The following is a 19,730-nucleotide window of genomic DNA, read 5'->3' on the forward strand; positions in this document are numbered from 1 at the left end:
GCAGTAAACTGGACGGAACTGGAGATCTTCATGCCGAGTGCAGTGAGCCAGACACAGAAGACAAGTCTCTCACGTTTTCTCTTATTGCTGGAAGTTAATTTTCATAGAGAGTGTAAGATTGTGTGGATGTCACCTCGTTTGGTGCGTGGTTGTGGATACGGCTTCCCTGAGTGATGCCACATATGTGGCAGTATGTCCTTCTTTCCCCACGTTACGATCGTTGTCAGGAACCCCTCGCTTAATGATGTTAGAATCTGTCTTCAAGGAAGCGTGGCATGTACGTATGTGTATAGAATGTTTACATATGAAGGGAATGTGGCAAAATGTTATAAAGTGCTGAAATTTATGGCTGGTGTTGTGGCGGATTAAGCTGCCACCTGTGATACCGGTGTCCCATATGGGCTCCAGTTTGAGTCCTGGTTACTCCACTTCTCATTTAGCTTCCTACTAATTCACCTGGGAGAGCAATGGAAAATATCCCAAGTGCTTGGGCCCCTGCCACCCACAGAGGAGACTTAGATGGAGTTCCAGGCTCCTGGCTTCGGCCTGGCCTTGCCCGGGCCGTTGCAGCCATTTTGGGTAGTAAACCAACAGATGAAGATCTCTCTGTCTGTCTCAGTGTCTGACTTGTCTCTCTGTCACTCTGCCTTTTAAATAAACAAATATATTTAAAAAAAAAAAACTTGTTAAGCTTTAAAAAAAAAAGCCTTAACTTTGTGATCAAAGAATAAAAATTAGAATGAAATCTGTGCTAATCTATTAAAACTGGGTGTAGCCAACTGAAAAAAATAAACAAAAGAGAAACGGTCAGATTCCGAGTCTGTTTCATTGGGAAAGAACAAGAACAGGCAAGAGAGACTCCAGGGAGAGAGAGCTGCCAGCTGCTGGGAGGAGCTGGCTGGGAGAGCGGGGAAACCAGGAGTCCTGTGCTGGCCCTGAGTGCTGGGCATGGGTGCTGGCCGTCTGGGTGGCACTGTTGGGGAGGGGAGTCGTGTGATGGTGTGCGATGCTGTGTTGTCAGGTGCCCCGGGGGTGGGTGGAGAACACTTCGGAGGACTGACCCTGCAGCAGTGCAACCTGCCCAGATGGAGAAGGTCAGGAAGCACCAGCCATGGGCACTGAGCGGGACAATCCTGGAGAGAGTTGGTGGCTGGAGGGGAGGCCCCCACCCCATCAACTCCTGCCGCAGGTCCCAGGAGGTGGCACTGCGCGCTGGCCATGCGCTCTGCCGGAGGAGGAGGTCACAGGTGGCCAAGGAGGACTTACCTGCTTCAGTGGCGTGCTGGGAGCGGAGCTCTCAGCCAAGCCTCATCCGGTTCCGGTGGTCGGTCAGTCTTACCGAGTCTTTCCGCTCGCTGTGCTCATGAAGTTCTAGGTTGGGAAGGAAATGCCGGGAATGAATGAGCAAATGGATGAATGAGGGAATGAAACAAATCCGTCCAGCCGCGGATGAGCGATTTCTGGACTGAGAGGCCGCAGCAGGTGGCTTCAGCCGGCGAGAGTTTGGCACCTGGATGGGCCAAACCAGGCCAGCAGCCAGTTCGCTGGGCTTGCTGGTGTCTGGGTGTGGTCTGTTACATAACCAGGGCAGCAGGCCGCGTGCTCCCCTGGCTGCCAGGCCCCTGTGAATGGGAAGTTGGAGTTCAGGAGCAGCCAGCTTGCAAGGTGCTGCTCATTGTGGGTACGTGTCAGAGCACGGGAAGACAGCTGCCTTTCCCGTCCCCCTTCCTAGCGCCGATTCCCTCCTCTTTCTGGGTGAAACACGTTCATGTTCAGTCACTCTGTGCACCTCACCGGGCAGCGAGGAGGACAAGGGCGTGCTGAGCAAAACTGCCGCTGCGGGGAGCCCTGGTGGAGTTACGTAGCAGGGAGGAGCGGGGATCCCCTCTGAGGTTTGTCCCGGGGCGCTCCACAGAGAAGCTGGCCCCGTCCACTGGCTCGAGCCGGGACTTGCTGGTTTCCACGCCCTCCCTGTGTTCTTGGGAAGCCCCGCCTCCCAGTGTCTGGCCGCCCCGTTGCTCCCACGCTCGGATCCCCTTCTGTGGCCTGAGGTCTCTTCCTTGAGTCCTCGGAGGAGACCCTGTGGGCAGGCTGACAGGTTTCGTTTGCTCTTCACCTTTCATGTTTTCACTTGTAGCCAGGACGGGCTTTCACGATGCATTAACGCGAGCTAAGCCTGAAATAAAACTTCCACGGTTTTCAAGACTCTCTGTGTAGCAAATGGAATGTTTTGTGTTTTCCAGTTGTCTGGGGTTGAAAACATGTCTAGTTATAGCCAAGGAGGAAATTGTTTGATTGTCAAGAATCGAAACTGCATGGGACTATGAAAGCATGACCGTGTTTACTAGCATCATCTTAGCAAGCATTTGCCTAGCTCCCTAGGAGTCAGAGTCTGAATCCTTACAGCGGTCCTGTGAGACACGTGTCTCATCATCCTTACTTTTTACAGACCAGGAAATGGAGGCACAGAGAAGTTAAGTAATTTGCCCGAGGTCACACAGCTAACAGGTAGTGAAGTAGGCTTGAACCCAGACAGTCTGGCTCCAAGGCCCAGGCTTTTACCATCACAGCCTTTCACTAATTTAAGGTTTGTAGCTTTGGTTATTTTTACATTGTCTTTGAAATATAGGATTACCAAATATTAAAGATCAATGTCATCAGCCAAACAATGAAGATCATTTTTCTTTTTTTGTCCAGACAAATTGTTTACAAGATAGGCTTGAAACAGAGCTGTTATTCTCATTGCAAATGATTTCTGTATGCTCATTGCCAAGGAACCTGAAGGACCTTTTTTGGGACCAATATTTGTTCACTTAGTTGCTACGACAGTCATTGCATATGGAAGTAATAAAGTCCTATTTCTTGAAAACCTCTAAAGAGTCAGTCTTGTTAGGAAATGAATACCACTGTAGCTTTTTCTTTGGGGTGACATAAGGTAACGTAGTTGGCCACTTTCCTGTTGAAGTTACTGCAGGAGTGGCCATCCTATTGGTGCCGGGTTCCTGTCAGTTTGTATTTCCTTCCAGAACCTGTTGTCTCTGGGTGTCCTTTGGCTACTGGAGGCTACGCATGCCCTGGGGAGAGACTCGAACATGTGGGCAGTCGCCGTGAGAGTCCTGGCTCAATCTGTGGCAGGCGATGGTGACGGACCTAGAGGGGGATGGATTTTCTCCCCTTTGGGCTGCTGTGTTGTGCTCTCGTGCAGTAATGTCACCGTCTGCCCCTAAAGTAAGGCTTTCTGTCTCAGGGAAGTCATCGCGGCCGACCTAACGCCAGATGACCTTGAATCAGATAGTAAGGCAGGCGTTCCCTTTTCAGCTTGCGTTTGACCTTCCTGTTGATTGAAAGAGGAAGTCGCAGCATGGCACCCCTGCCCCAAGTCCTCCGGAACCTGCCTTCCAGCAGAGAGAGCAGGCCTCGTTCTCTGCGCATGGGTAGGCAGCTGCGTCCCAACAGGACTTCATTCCCCCCGTTTGGTGTGCACACTTCCCTCCACTTTTGACAGAGAATGCTGGCTTTCTGCCGACAGTGGGGAGAAAATATTTCTTTAAAACATACATTTGCTTAAAGAGAAAAAGATGAGGCAATCCGAAGAGAAGTGGTAGCGCGTGTAATAATGGAAATGATACGTAGCTATGGCCAAAGTGTGCATTTGGTCAGAAGCTCGACAAAGGCTGTCTGCTACCAGATGTGGTTAGTACAGTAGAGTCCACAGTCTCTGCTCTGAAACTCTTGGAACCAGATTTGGCTTGGAGTGGGCACTTGTGCATCTTTTTGGGCATGGTGCTTGTACTTTATGCCGTGACTCCCGTGGGAGACACTAGGGCAGTGCCCTCGTCACGCACGGTGGTGTTCAGCAGCACACGTGTGACCCACGTGGCCTAAGTCGGGCCGTGGTCCTGATGCGCTGGGTCGGGTGATGGCACCAAATATGTTTCTGAACTAAACTTAGGCAGGAATGTTTGGGTCTTCAGAGCTCTCTCTCTCTCTAGGTTTCAGAATTGTAGGGTGGCCGGCGCTGTGGCTCAACAGGCTAATCCTCCGCCTAGCAGCGCCGGCACACCGGGTTCTAGTCCCAGTCGGGGCGCCGGATTCTGTCCCGGTTGCCCCTCTTCCAGGACAGCTCTCTGCTGTGGCCTGGGAGTGCAGTGGAGGATGGCCCAAGTGCTTGGGCCCCGCACCCACATGGGAGACAAGGATAAGCACCTGGCTCCTGGCTTCGGATCAGCGAGATGCGCCGGCCGCAGCGGCCATTGGAGGGTGAACCAACGGCAAAAAGGAAGACTTTTCTCTCTGTCTCTCTCTCTCCCTGTCCACTCTGCGTAGGGTAAGCGACTGTGCCCCTTTCCTGCTGACTACATTGCTTCGTTTTCTTAAACCCGGATCAGATTAATCATGCAGAAAACAGATTCAACCCCAGCTGGGACCAAGCACCCAGACTCAACCACCTTTTACTGCTTGGATGTGACCTCGCTGTGGATTCTGACTGGCCACAGAGGCCGGGGTGGACCTGTGAGGAAGTTCACTCTATTCAAGTGCCGGTTCCCTGTGTGGATGAGAGCAGTGCTGGTTTCTGGCCCCGCTCAGTCTGAAGTGAGTGAGCAGTCAGAGGTTTGAGCACCGGGTTCTCTTCGGTGGTTAGGAATGTGGCTGCAGGTGACCCAGCAGAGCACTTGCTGGTGCCACATGGCTTGGAGTCAGAGTTCACTGGGTTCCATGTTTTTAAAATGAAATCCATCAATTCTTTGCAGTTGTCTTTTTGAGTATCTTCTTCGGTCTTTGCTCAGTCCGGTTATCAATGGAATCTTAATTTGGCAGTGCTTGGAAAGCAGCATAAATAGCCTCCCAAAAGTATGGGAGTTTTGTAGTCTGTGAACTATGACACTGGAGAGTAGTTTATGTTGGATTATTTTTGAGTGTTGTTATTTATGATTGTTTTTAGAACATTCTGTAAAATGACAAATGTCCAAGTATTGTCTCTGAATACACTGAAGGTGTTCTGTCAGGTTCTTAATTTATAACTGTTGGGAATTTGCTATTCTTTTGTGTAATTAGAATCCAAATATATAGTAATTGATAAAGGTGTACTTGGGAAGTATTTGTGGATTTTCCCATTGTGTTGCTGGCTGATAAAATAATGCATTATAGAATAGCAATAAAATGTTTTCATTTCCTTTTCCCTACTACAGTCTCACTTGGCATTCTGGGCGGGGGGGTAGGCTTAGACACAGAATCTGGAGCGAGGGCCATTTGCCTTGTACAACACATGAGTCTTTGTAACTTTTGTAATGGCATCTAGGACTCTCTGGAAGAATAGGCTATTTTGCTTGTGGTATGTGAACCCAATGTTTACAAATCTTTTTCGTGTTCTGATATTCTGATTCATTCCCATGGATGATAACAAAGTAAGACGGAAAGTGGGGCATGTGCCATTTCTAATGGAGTAGAGGCAACACCCATCCCTTTTGTGCCCACTCAAGAAAACTTGTTGGGTGGAAGTGAAGACAACATTTGTTATGGGCGCAACATCAGACCTACTCTACTAAAGTCATTTACAGATGTGGATACTGTATTATTAGTTTAACGCTATGGCTCATAGCCTCCTACCTCACCAAGAACATGGCTGCTAATCTATTCATAATAATAATAGTGATACATAATATTTATTGAGCACTTAGTGTCAACTGCTCTACGTGTTTGGACTTGCATAATCCTCACAGCCACCCTATGAAGAGAGCATAATAATAATCCACTTTTTATTGGTGAGGAAACTCTGGGGAAGCTTTTGGAGGTTTCGAACATGGGCCAAAGTCGCAGGAAACTAGGCCATCTGGCTGCAGTGTGCTTTCTTGTCTTCACCCCTCTGTTCCCTACAGGAGAGTAACTTCTCAACTTTCTGTGACTCAACTTTGAGTAACCTCACCTATTTAGAACACAGTTGAGAATGTGGAAGTGAGCCCAACCATTTCTGTAATTAAAACAGGAGGAAAATTCTCGCCCTGTAAAACTGTATGTTCTGCAGGCAGTAACGAGCAGGAATGCCTGGCTAGGCTCTGTACTGTTTGGGTACATTAGTAACAAGCATTGAGTCTGAACCTGTCCTTGGGCCCTGAGAATAACAGTGTAATCACTAATATTTCTTCATTATTAATATAGAGAAATAAAATTTGGTTTAATATATTGGATATTGAAGGCAAAGGTCTAACTGACTTAAAAAAGATCCTTAGTAATGATGAAAGTAGTGCTTAAACTGGGAAAATATTTCTCTATCTAGAAGCATCCAATACATCATTGCATGAATGATTCTAGATAACTGAGACAGTTTGGATAGAGAAAATTCCAGCATGTAGATCTTAAAATATGAAGACAGCAGACCACCATCTTCAAAAACGTATTCTTGATTTTTCTCCTTACGGTTAGACTAAGGGTGAAAAGCTGAGCTGTGGAATGAATTCCCCCTACTCCATTTGTCCTGTCTTCTTTCTCCCTCCAGATCGCTCCTTTGAGGGCCTCAGAGCATCCAAGCGCCCCCCAGCATTGCTAGCTGCAGGCCAGCTCTCCGACCTGCTGAACGGAGGAGATGAGATCTATGCCAACTGTATGGTGATCGATCCGGTAAGGCCCTGGTGTCACGAGCTCGAAACGCAGCGTCCTTGTGCTGCTTCTAACGCTGTGGATGCTGCCCTGAGGTCTCATCAGGAGGTTTACCCGAGAGCTTTTCACCCTGACAGCACACACCTCACCCTGCTGAGGAGCTCGTAAGGGGTGGGTCTGGTAGAACCTCCCTAACTTACAGGAGACTTAAGGGATTTTCAAGGGTATTTTTGACAGCCAAATTTCTGCTGTGTCTGTTGACTTTAAATATCTAATCCCCATGTAAGATGCATTTGCATATTCATCTGTGCTGGATATTAAGGCATTCTATTGTGTTTTTTTTAAAAGATTTATTTATGTATTTGAAAGGCAGAATTACAGAGAGAAAGAGAGAGTGAGAGAGACAGAGAGAGAGAGAGAGAGAGAGGTCTTCCATCCACTGGTTCACTCCCCAAATGGCTGCAACAACTGGAGCTGTGCCAGGCCTAAGCCAGGAACCCAAATATTCTTCTGGGTCTCCCATGTGGAGACCCATCTGTTTCGCTGCTTTCCCAGGCACATTAACAGGGAGCTGGATCAGAAATGGAGCAGTCATGTCTCGAATCAGCACCCACATGGGATGCTGGCATCATAGGCAGTGGCTTTGCCCACTACGCACAGTGCTGGGCCCTGGCATTTTACTTTTCTGTTGCTGCTGTTAGTATGTGTATTTTTGCACTATTATTTACAGATTTTGTTTCTGTATACTATATATCAATCACAGCTCTTTAGTTAAATATCTCTAGTTTCTCCATTAGTGTTAAAAAGCATTATTAAGGGGCCAGTGCTGTGGCACAGCAGGTTAACGCCCTGGCCTGAAGCACCAGCATCCCACATAGGCGCTGGTTTGAGATCTGGCTGCTCCACTTCCATTCCAACTCTCTGCTATGGCCTGGGAAGGCAGTGGAGGATGGCCCAAGTCCTTGGGCCCCTGCATCCATATGGGAGACATAGAAGAAGCTCCTGGCTCCTGGCTTCGGATCGGCACAGCTCCGTCCGTTGTGGCCAATTGGGGAGTGAACCATTGGATAGAAGACCTCTCTCTCTCTGCCTCTCCTCTCTCTGTGTAACTCTGACTTTCAAATAAATAAATAAATCCTTTTTTTTAAAAGGCATTGTTAAAACAAATGCATAGAATCAATAGCAAAGGGTGGAGCAGTACTCAGAGTGACAGTGAAACTAATAAATGAGAATGGACAGCAGTTGTAAATAACTGGTAGAGTCGTTTTGGTGTAAACCTGCTGAGTGTGAGCCCTAGTTATAGAGTCTAGGACAGGGCATGGGACCAAGGGGGAGCGCTGGGGACATTCTTTCCAAATACAGGGTAATCGTGTCTTCCAGCTATATTATTATTTATTCAGTATGCTCTAGTTTTATTCAGATATTTGACAAATAGAAATTGTAGATATTTAAGGTTTACAAAGTGATGTTTTAATATACATTTTGGGGGCTGGCACTGGGGTGTAGTGGGTAAAGCCGCCTCCTGCAGTGCCAGCATCCAGTATGGGTGCTGATTCGAGTCCCTGCTGTTCCTCTTCTGATCCAGCTCTCTGCTGTGGCCTGGGAAAGCAGTGGAAGATGGCCCAGGCCCTTAGGCCTCTACATCCACATGGGAGACCTGGAAGAAGCTCCTGGCTCCTGGCTTCAGATTGGCTCAGCTCCAGCTGTTGCCGCCATCTAGGGAGTAAACCAGTGGATGGAAGACCTCTCTCTCTCGCTCTCTCTCCTCTCTGTAACTCGGCCTTTCAAATAAATAGATATTTAAAAAAATATTGTGAAGTGATGACCGTAATCAAGCTAATCTAACATATCCATCAGCTCACATAGTTTGTGTGTGTGTGCATGCCAAGAATACTTAAGACCAACTCTCAGCGAATTTCAAGTTTGTACAATGAATTATTATTAACCATTCTATACAGTAGGACTCCAGAACTTCTTTTCTTATTTTAATGTTATTAATTTACTTGAAATAGTTACACAAAGAGAAGGAGAAAGGTGTGAGGCTGGGGAGGATCTTCAATTCAGTATTTTCTTTAAAAATTTATTTATTTATTTGAAAGTGAATTAGAGAGAGAGAGAGAGAGAGAGAGAGAGAGAGAGAGAGGTCTTCCATCAACTGGTTCACTCCCCAGATGGCCACCTGGAGCTGAGCCAGTCTGAAGCCAGGAGCTAGGAGTTTCTTCTGGTCTCCTACGGAGGTGCAGGGGCCCAAGGACTTTACTGCTCTCCCAGGTCATAGCAGAGAGCTGGATCAGAAGAAGAGCAGCTGGGACTTGAATCGGCACCCCACCCCCTACGCTATAGAGCCAGCCCCACATACAGTATTTTCTTGAGCCATTCATCCATTGATGGACACTTCCGTATTTTGGCTTTTGTGAATAATGTTGCAGGGAACGTGGAAGTGCAGATACTTCTTTGAGATAATGATTTTATTTTCCTTGGATTTATGCTACCATTAAATGGTAGTTCTGGTTCAATTTCTTTTTTGAGGAAACTCCACATTAGTTTCCATAATGGTTGTACTAATTTATATTCGCATTAACAGGGTCAAAGGGTTCTGTTTGTTCTGCAGCCTCATTTTTGGACCTTTTGATGAAAGTTGCCCTAACAGGTGTGAGGTGATAATCTTATTGAATTTGAATTCTCTGAAAATGATTTGGATTAAAAAAAAAAAAGGTCTTATTTAGGTCTTTTGCCCATTTTTAATCAGGTTATTACAATATTTTTGTTATTGAGTTATAGGGGTTCCTTAAGTATTTTGAATACTGACCCCTTGTCAGAATAAGGTCTGTAATTATTGTCTCCCATTCCATAGCTCACCTTTGCATTGTGTTGATTGCTTCCCTTACAGTGCAGAGATGTTTTAGTGGCATGTATTCCTGCTTTTTTATTTTGCTTTTGTTGACTGTAATTTTGGTGTCACACTCAAAGGTCATTGCCAAGACCCGAATCGTGAAACTTCCCCATCCTTTCTTCTGAGAGTTTTGCAATTTCAAGTTTTACATTTAAGTTTTTAATGCATTTTGAGTTGATTTTTTTGTGTATGATGTAAGAAACTGTTCTTTCCCCATTGTATATTTTTGGTGTCTTTGTTAAACATTAATTGACTGTGTATGTGTATGCTTATTTTGGGATTTTCTTTTCTGTTTCATTCATCTATATGTCTGTTCTTAGGCCAGTACCATAGTGTTTCATTACAGTTTTGTAATATAATTCAAAGTCATGAAATCTGATGCCTCCATCTTTGTTATTCTTGCTCAAGATCGAATTAGTTATTTTGAGTCTCTGGTGGCTTCAATACCAATTTGAGCATTGTTTTCCCTCTTTCTGTGAAAAATGCCATTAGAATTTGCATTGAATCTATAGATATAGTAGCATAGATATTTATATAGTATCTATAGTAGCATAGATATTTTGACAATAAGTAATTCTTCTAATTCATGAATGGGGTATCTTTCCATTTATGTCATCTTTGGTTTCTCTCTTCAGTGTTTCATAATTTTCAGTATACAGATCTTTGCCATGTTCTGCTTTTAAAGGATTTTTTCCTTTTGCCATATTTTCTTAGTGCAAGCAAAATACTTCTTGAATTCATATTTATTTTTCGTTCCGGACTTCAGTGAGTACTAGACTATTTCCATTTACCTCAAATATCTAACCTTTGTGGTGATTCAGTATCATGTGGGAAAATTATGTTTTCATGTGTTCTAAGATACATTAAAATGCAAGATTTCCCAAACCATAAATAAATTGGGATTAGAAATAGCTTTGATAATGTAAAGCAGAAAAAGTGAGGCATACATTTACAGGTAACTCAAGTAGCTCAATTCTATAAACTGAGACATAGAAGTTACTAAATTGGTGCGATGAAAACTGAGAAACAACACTAAATCTATTTACAAATCACTAAGTTCATTACATAGGTGTAGGATAGAAACACATAGTATTTTTTTTTTTTTACTGTTCTTGTATTGGCTTGAATAGCAAGGACAATGTGAGAAGAGCAAATTGGGCATATTTAAAATAATTTCTAGCAATATCTGGAAAGCATCTAATTTCCTTTGTCTTCCTCAACCTAGCACAGAAACCTAAAAATATTGCTCTTTCCCACTGATTTTCATGGGTAACAACCTATCTGATAAGGAAATTCATAGGATGAATTAAAAATTTCTCATTTAAACTACATTGAAAGAGTGTCCTATTTGAACATAATTTCATATTCAAAGAACACCTGTATGTGTTTTGCCTAATTTCCCCAAATGCTAGTATTTTACCACATTTTACTCTTGTTTTCTGAGTGTGTATGTGCGCATATGTATGTGCATGCAAACAGCTGAGATGTGTATGTAAATATTTTTAAATTTAAAAAGTGGCACATATTTATTTCTTAACCTTTCATGGTATACGTTCCTGAAAAATGGACATTCTCTTATATAAGCACCATATAGTTACCAAAGTCAGGGAATTATTGACACAATGCTATTAAGTATCTTCAGACTTTACTTAGGCTTAGCGAGTTGTATCAGTGATGGCCTTTGGTGTTGCCTTTTCGTTGTCATCTCTCTTTAGTCTTTTTAACATTTCTTTAGAATTTTATGAGTTTGATTTTATTTTGAAGAATATAGATCTCTTTTTGTTTTTGATAAAATGTCCTCCAATTTTGGTTTGTCTGAAATTTTGCCACAATTGGATTCACATTATAAACACTGGACTAGAATTCTATGGATGTGGTGATGTACCCTTCTTGGTGTACTGTATCAGGAGGCGCATGATGTAACTTTTCCATAGTTGCTGGCTTATTTCATCTTTGATCTGCCACGTTTCTTTTCAGTAAAGTCATTTTTTTTTCTTTTTAAAAGTAGTAAGTATGCTGTCAGGAGATATTTTGAGTTCGTAAATATCCTATAGCCCATTAGATTTTCACACACTAGTTTAAGCAGTCACATAAATGACAATGATGATACCTGTTTGTGGTGGTGGTATGGCTGTCTTCCGTTTTACTTCCTTCTTCAGAAATGAGTCATTTTGATGATCAGCACCTCAAATCATGAGGATTTCAAAGCCCTTTTCTTAGATCTAGTGTTTTGATCAACCAGGATTCTATTCACATAGGTAGGCTGGGCTGCTTCCTTCTGGTGATGATTTGCAGAAAAGTTGTAGGTCCTTCACTAGCTCCCTGTTCTCTCTGCCATTCAGATTGTCCCAGTCTGCAGTCTTAAGGAAGGAACAAGAGTTTAATTGTTTGCTGGCTTTGGTTACTATTTGCAGGGACCTTGGAGCTGTGGGACTTCTCTGTGCTGCATTTATGCTGTGCACACGCACCTCATCATCTTTCATTTTGGTGTTTAGTTGGTGCTTTTCCCTGATGGACTCAGATTTGTGTGACCACTGTTACCTTGTTTACCTTCTCCGCTAGGAACTGCTCTTTGCATTAAAGCTATATACTTGTTCTTTTTCTTTCCAAGTATTTCAGACATTCTCCTTCATTTTGAGTCACTGGTTCTTAAAATGTTAAGAGCATAATCAGTTTCTGGTTTTGTAATAGTGAATAACGTCATAAAATACTAGGGCGATCGTTTTCAGTAAATCATGTGACAGCAGACACATGAACAAAAACATATCATGAAAGAATTCTCTATTTACATAAAACAAAAGAAAAACAAGCCAAACAAAAAAGATAAATGAGGTGGAAGGTTTTTAAGTTGGGAGGATTTTATTGATTCTTAACTGAGCCAATCTTTCTGCTTTTGCTCAACAAATGTTTTTCTTTCAAATTCCAGGTTGGCGATTTGGATATCAACTATATTAATATAGAGGGCATCCCCGCCAGCACCAGTGCTGAATCCATGGGCTCCACTCTGGGATCTGAGAACCACATGTACCTCCCTCCTACAGAAACCAGCCCTGGTATGTTCCCAGGCAGGGAGGACAGGGGACTGGTGGGAAATACTGAAGCCCAGTGGCCCTTTACATCACCATCCAGTTCATGCACAATTTGAATCTTTCTTTAGGTCTTCATGGACTCAAGAAAGAACAAAACCATCTGAAGAAAAGAAGGTAAGACATAGCCTAGAGAAAAAACATAGAAACTCTAAGAACCTTGTAGCTAGACTTGGAGAATCCTATTTTTAAATTTTTTATCAGCCCCTCCAAGTTTCATCTGTACATCAAAATGTTGCTCCTCTTTTGATTCCAGGATTTGTTGATTTGAAAATAAGACACTTGGGCTGGCGTTGTAGCATAGCGAGTAAAGCTGCCACCTAGAATTCTGATGTCCCACGTGGGTGCCAGTTTGTTCCTGGCTGTTCCGCTTATGATTCAACTCTCTGCTAATGGCCTGGGAAAAGCAGTGGAAGATGGCCCGAGTTATTGGGCTCCCTGCCACCCATGTCTGAGACCCGGATGAAGCTCCTGGCACCTGGATTTGGCCTGGCCCACCCTTGGCCATTGTGGTCATTTGGGGAGTGAACCAGCAGATGGAAGATTGCACTCTCTCCATCTATCCCTCTCTGTAACTCTTTCAAATAAATAAATACATCTTAAAAAGGGAAAAAAGGGGCTGGTGCCGTGGCTCGCTTGGTTAATCCTCTGCCTGAGGTGCTGGCATCCCATATGGGCACCAGGGTCTAGTCCTGGTTGCTCCTCTTCCAGGCCAGCTCTCTGCTGTGGCCTGGGAAGGCAGTGGAGGATGGCCCAAGTGCTTGGGCCCTGCACCTGCATGGGAGACCAGGAGAAGCACCTGGCTCCTGGCTTCGGATTGGTGTAGCTCCAGCCGTAGCGGCCATTTGGGTGGTGAACCAACGGAAGGAAACCTTTCTCTCTGTCTCTCTCTCACTGTCTAACTCTGTCAAATAAATAAAAAAAAGGAAAAGAAAAGGAAGGCACCTAAGAATATGGACTAAAGTCTAGTAGAGGGAAGCTCATTGAGTTATCCTTTTATACTTACTATATTGACAAAAACTTGAAAAATCTAAAACTGTTTTGGTGACAATGCAGACAATGGAGACTCCTATATGTAAGTGACAGGAGCCAAACTGTGTAACAGTCTTGGAAAATCTGAGATTATCACATGAAGTTGAATATGTGCTTTCCTCTGGTATGCTAGGATGCATACAGAAGTACTTTAAAAATGTGTGGAAAATAGAACTAAAAGCTAAGTTTATTTTGTGCAAAATAGTTTTGAAATCCATGCATAGCTTTTTCATAATGTACACTTCCCACTGACTCTGTGGATTCCCCTTTTATATGTGAGTATGAGGGGCTTCAAAACATTCATAGAGAAGTGAAATTAAAAGGTGATGTACATTTTCTGTGAACTTTTACAGGATACCTCATTTTTATAGCAGCACAAAACAGCCCAAATATCCATGAAATATTGTGTGATATGATAAAAATCAATTAACTAAATTAAAAATTCAGTTTTAAATTTAACTAAAAATTTAACTAAATTAAAAATTAAACAGCTAAATCTACACATATAGTTTCATGCATCTCAGAAGCATAAAATGAATAACAAAAGTAAGCCATAAAACACTTAGGTTAGATTCCATTTTCATAATATTCAAAACTAAGCAAATTTGTTATTAGGATTCATATATATGTACATAAGCTATGAAGAAAAACAAGAGAAGGAAGCGGGGGGGATCCCCAAATTCAAGATATTTGTTACGTCTAGTGAGGGATGGAATGCATTAGCCTGCAGGAATGTGTCCAGGGTGTGGCCCAAGTTCAAGTGTCAGTTGGGTGGGCTCCTATGTGCCTGTTCATTTTTATGTTCTATAAATCACGGTTGCCTTACTTATATTTTCTTGTGTATATAAAAATGTCATTAACACTTAAGTTTTATTGTATACAACATGGTTACATGTGTTTCTGTGTGTTTAGACCTGTGTCTTCCTGTTTCTGTCCATTCATCCTGTTTGTATGTATCAATGTTTATCTGTGAATGAACATCCACATAGGTGAGTGAGCATCCAGCAGAGATTCAGTTGATCAGAAAGGAGAGGTCCAATCTCTGTGCTCTGTTTTGCACTGACAATTTAACTCAAGGTTGTGAAACTTTAAGTAACAGGTATTGGAGTTGGAGGTCATGTTTAGATTTATATTCTGGACGTTAGTATTTGTTTGGAATTGGTCATGTGTGATTCCTGAATTGATGGGCTGTTTTGGGCTCTGCGTGGACTTGTGTCGCCCTGGGAGGAGGGGCCGCTGAATCCACAGAGCTGATTGCAGTGTGTGAGATGGGGCACTGTGGCGGAGTCCCCAGGCCCCGTCATGTCTGTGGCCTGCCAGGTCCGGGGAGGTTCACGGGATTTTTTTAGAGGAGGCCCTGGAGGAACATAGAGGTAGAAAGGCACTAAGGTCTGTCTGTCTTGCTTGTGCAAATATTCGCTGGACACTGCGCTGTCACCAGCCCACTGAGTGGCTGTCTGAGTCCCGCTCTCTGACCCTGGGAAGGCTCTGGGGGGTTCAAACATCTCACTGCTGCAGACAATATTTCCTCTTCAGCATGTAGGAGAAACCTCTACTCTGAGTAAAGGTAATTCAGGATGTCAGTGCAGAGGGAAGAAGAAACAGGGACAGGAAGGCGAGGCCATGCCTCAGAACCCTCTCCCCCCACCCCACGCCGACTGGTCCCACAGGCTGACTGTCTTAGGGGCACCCCCTCTCCTCTGAGAAATGTAGGGAAGTGGGGAGAGGACAGTGACCCTGGGGATGCCCTGTTTGACCCTGTAGCCGGGCTGGATGTCACGGCGTGGGGGAGAAGGGAAGGGGACGGGGAGTGTGTAACATGATTGACAGTGAGCTCAGAGTGACATGAACCTGATTCGTTAATGTGAGAACACGAACAGTCTGGCACGCTTGGAACTTCTAATGAAGGGGAAATTTGGGGGCACACAATAAAAACTGGGGTTCATATAGGACAAGGCTAGCTAGGACCTAAGTCTTCGGTTTCTAAGGTGTAAAATAGTATTTTAGTGTCACTAAAATATGCACAATTTATAACCATTATGTTATCTAAGTGTAATAGCTCTTTTGAGAAGCCACAAGGGGAAAATAAGCATTAGAGCATCTACTTAAAAATCTTATATAACAGAAAGTTAGATGGCAGAAAACAGGTGCTTCTTTCAGTCTAAAACTTGTATTTCTCAAAACCTTTTTGTCTTACTGCAATCTGCAGTAAGAAATGCATTTCACATCATGAAAGAGCATGTGGCATATGTTCTAAAGTACTCTATGCTTTGAGAAGAAAATTCTGGTCACAGAATAATGCATTGATGTCTTATTCCTCTAGGGGGAAGTAGGAAATTACTGTTGTAAAATGAGAGTCTAGGGGCCAGTGCTGTGGCGCAGTAGGTTGAACTGCTGTCTGCAGTGCTGGAATCCTATATAGGCACCGGTTTGAGTCCCGGCTGCTTCACTTCCGATCCAGCTCCCTGTTAAAGTGCCTGGGAAAGCAGCAGAAGATGGCCCAAGCCCTTGAGCCCCTGCACCCAAGTGGGAGACCCAGAGGAAGCTTCTGGCTCCTGACTTCAGCCTGGCCCAGCCCCAAATGCTGCGGCCATCTTGGGGGGGGGGGTGAACCAGCAGATGGAAGATCTCTCTCTCAGTCTCTGTCTCTCCCCTCCTCTCTCTGTAACTCTGCCTTTCAAATAAAATAAATAAATCTTAAAAAAAAAATTAAAATGGGAATCTAGCTAGAGGTAGTCTGGAAGTGTAGTGCCCTGTCAGTGTCTTAGGCTAATAGCTTCACCAAGAAAAGTAGTGGTTCACTGTGTGTGAGTAAAAGGAATGCTTTAAAATACACGGCATAAATTACCGCAGGTACTTCTAGGGTGCATTCCCACTGATGCAGAGACGCTGTCTGCAACCAGAAAGACTTGTGATGGATCAGGGTGTTGCCACAGGCTGCCCATCACTCGGAACTCACCACCTTCGTGCAGAGATCAGGAGCCAAGAGACAAATGCAGAGCCACAAGATATCAGCAAGTTTTGACGTGCCTTAGGTCTCCTTCGTCTCATTAGGGAACCACAGGGCACCCTGAAGTATCTGTTACCGCATTCCTGTTCCATTCAGAGTCCCAGCATTTGCCAGAAATGTTGAGCTTCACGGTTGGTTTTTGGTAAGAAATAGTCTAATGGACTCCAAGATCCTTGAATACCGAATTAAGGTGAAGCGTGAAGCCCACCTGCAACGTGTTGTCTCAGATTTCTCCTCAATGCCAAGGTGAAGGCCCTGGGTGAGTTCCTGAAGGAGGAAGCCCCAACGTTGGGCATCCTCAGTGGTGCCAAGAAGCGGCCTTTACTTGCTGGCCAAGTGTTGTAGTGCCCAGAAGTTACTGAAATGATTCAAGGATTAGAAAGAGAGTGAAATGTTTGCTTTAGAAGCTCAGATAGTAAGACTTCTGTTCCACGAGGCATCTGATTTATTAAGTTGATATTCTACATTCATTAGATAGCTTGTGATTTTAGCCTGTGGGTCATACACATACATAAGGTGAGGTGGAGGGAAGAAAATCTTCCATCTGTTGGTCCATCCCTCAAATGCCAACAACAACCAGGGATGGGCCAGGCTGAAGCCAGGAACTTGGAACTGCATCTAGGTCTCTCACATGAGTGGCAGGCACCCAAGTGCTTGAGCCATCGTCTTTCCAGGGTGCCCATCAGCAGGAAGCTGGATCCAAAGCCCTGGTAGCTGGAACTGAAACAGGCACTCTGGCATGGAATGCAGATGTCCCAAGTGGTGGCATAACCCACTTGCTCTAATGCCTGCTCTACCTTTTTTTTTTTTTTAAACAACCCAAAAGGTTAATTCAAAGTTTCATGAGAACTGTTGGCCTTGAAGTTTGATTGATCTGAACATCAATGTTGTGGAATGAAGTGGGAATGTGGAGGGTCAGAGTCTCTGCTTGTAGTGTTATGATTGTGAAAGTGAAATGAGGAAAGAAAAGTTGTCACGGAGCAGTCACACCTGCAGTGGATTGTTCCTGGGAGTGTTTTCTAGAAATCTCTAAAAATGGCCATGCAGTGTGGGATGAGTGGAACCCGGGAGAGCTCCGTGCCGACCTGCATCTGACACAGCTCTGAGGAGACCCCCGCATGTGTCTCTCCTCACCTGTGCCCCTGCCTGCCACAGTGCATCTTCTCATATGCAAATCTCCCTCCTCCCTAGGGCCAGCCTCCTAGCAGCCCAGTGGCTTTGTTTGGTCTGCATGTTAAATATTTGCAGAGTTACTATTTGCAGCTTATAATGGTTAGATTTATAAAACATAAATAGTGAGGTTAGTACTAACTCAAACCAGCTTTTGTTTCTTTGGGTGCCTTTGAGGTCTGGCTTTGGCCAGGGAGAAACATTCATTTGGGGAAACATGAAATGTTGTTTTAAAAAAAGGAGACTTGGAGCGAAGAAAAAGTAATAAAACTCATTAAATAGGGGCCAGCAATGTGGCGTAGTGAGTAAAACTGCCACTTGCAGTGCCGGCATCCCATATGAGCGCTGGTTCTAGTCCTGGCTGCTCCACTTTTGATCTAGCTCTCTGCTATGGCCTGGGAAAGCAGTAGAAAATGGCCCAAGTCCTTGGACCCCTGCACCCACCTGGGAGACCCAGAAGAAGCTCCTGGCTCCTGGCTTTGGATCGGCACAGCTCTGGCCATTGGAGCCAACTGGGGAGTGAACCAGCAGATGGAAGACCTCTCCCTCCCTCTCTCTCTCTCTCTCTCTGTCTCTCTCTGCCTCTCCTCTCTTTGTGTAACTGACTTTAAAATAAATAAATAAATATATATATATATATAAAAACTCATTAAATATCGCTTGGAAATTAAGTGGCCAGCCACTGCGTGTCACACCCGTGAGGGAATCTGCACTGAGAGCAAATCCAGCGGTGCTGGCTGCTCCCCTGGTTACATTCTAACCTTGTGCTTTCAGTTCCAGCCTGGACGCCTTGGATGCTGACAGTGCGGGGGATGGGCATTCTGATCACACACATGTTTGCTACCCTCCCGAGTCTCGCGGTGCCTCAAGAACCGGGGTTCCTGCTGCCGATGAATTGGATTCTTTTGAGAATGACACAATACCAGATTTTCATATCTCCAGGACTGAGTCGCTCTCTCTCTCAAGTAATCTGCAGCCAAAGGTATTGTTTACTGGTATTGTTTATTTGAAGTATGGAGAATTTGTTGTCTGAATCCATCCATCTCTATCTAACAGAAAAACTGTGTTTTATTCACACATTTGAGCCATTTCAGAGGTGAGAGAAGGCCCTTGTGTGGTTGATGCTGTCTTTTAAATCTCTCGCACTCTGTTTTAGTCTTTAAAGGCCAGTGGCAGGCTTGTACTTTCTTTAATTCACCATGAGGACAGACCGTCTTTCACATATTTGGAACATTTCATCGTATGTACGATGATTTCTGTCATCATCCATTAAGGAAGGGGAGAAGAACTCGTGGCACTGAGTTTATGCGATCAGACTTGTGTGGGTCACATACACATTTGCTTGGCCCAGGAGGGAAATGAGCTTAGTAAGGCAGCAGCATTCCCAGGAAGGTATCCTGGCTGCCTGAACTAATCGGAGCATCACACACTTTGTCAGCGTTTCCATGGGAGCCAAGCTTTCTCTTGGCAGTGCACACTGAAGCTTCATTTTGGTGTGTGTGTGTGTGTGTCTGTGTTTAAAGTAAATACATTTGTCCAACCTTGCATTTTTGTGTCTGGATGTGTTTTTTTCCTACTTCATTCCTTTTATTGTCCATTTCTTTTCTTTTAATTGGAATTGTTTACTCCTCTCAAACAATGTGTTACTATGCCAGAACTTCTTTTACTGTGAACATATGGTTATTATGATAATGCATTATTTTTGTAGCATTACCTGCAATATATAAAATCTTTTATGTATGTACTACATATGAATTTTCTCATAACTCACCTAGGATCTAAGTAGTGCTTGTTTTTAAATTTTTATTATTTATTTATTTTTAAAGAGTTATTTATTTGAAAAGCAGAGTTTCAGAGAGAGAGAGAGAGAGAGAAAGAGAGAGAAAGAGAGGGAGTGGTCTTCTACCCCCTGGCTGCAGTGGCTGGGGTAGTGCCAGGCCAAAGC

At 44.1% G+C, this 19,730-nt stretch overlaps 1 protein-coding gene across 1 annotated transcript in view; it reads left to right on the plus strand.

Annotated features, from left to right (window-relative positions):
* ARHGEF28 (Rho guanine nucleotide exchange factor 28) overlaps positions 1-19,730 on the plus strand; it is a 330,489-nt gene that overhangs the window by 201,960 nt on the left and 108,799 nt on the right. The window contains 4 exon segments of the mRNA XM_062212247.1: positions 6,494-6,615; positions 12,414-12,621; positions 12,624-12,690; positions 18,560-18,767. Coding sequence (XP_062068231.1) covers positions 6,494-6,615; positions 12,414-12,621; positions 12,624-12,690; positions 18,560-18,767 — 605 coding nt within the window.

The sequence above is a fragment of the Lepus europaeus genome, chromosome 15 (assembly GCF_033115175.1).
Source record: "Lepus europaeus isolate LE1 chromosome 15, mLepTim1.pri, whole genome shotgun sequence".
In the NCBI taxonomy this organism is placed as follows: Eukaryota; Metazoa; Chordata; class Mammalia; order Lagomorpha; family Leporidae; genus Lepus; species Lepus europaeus.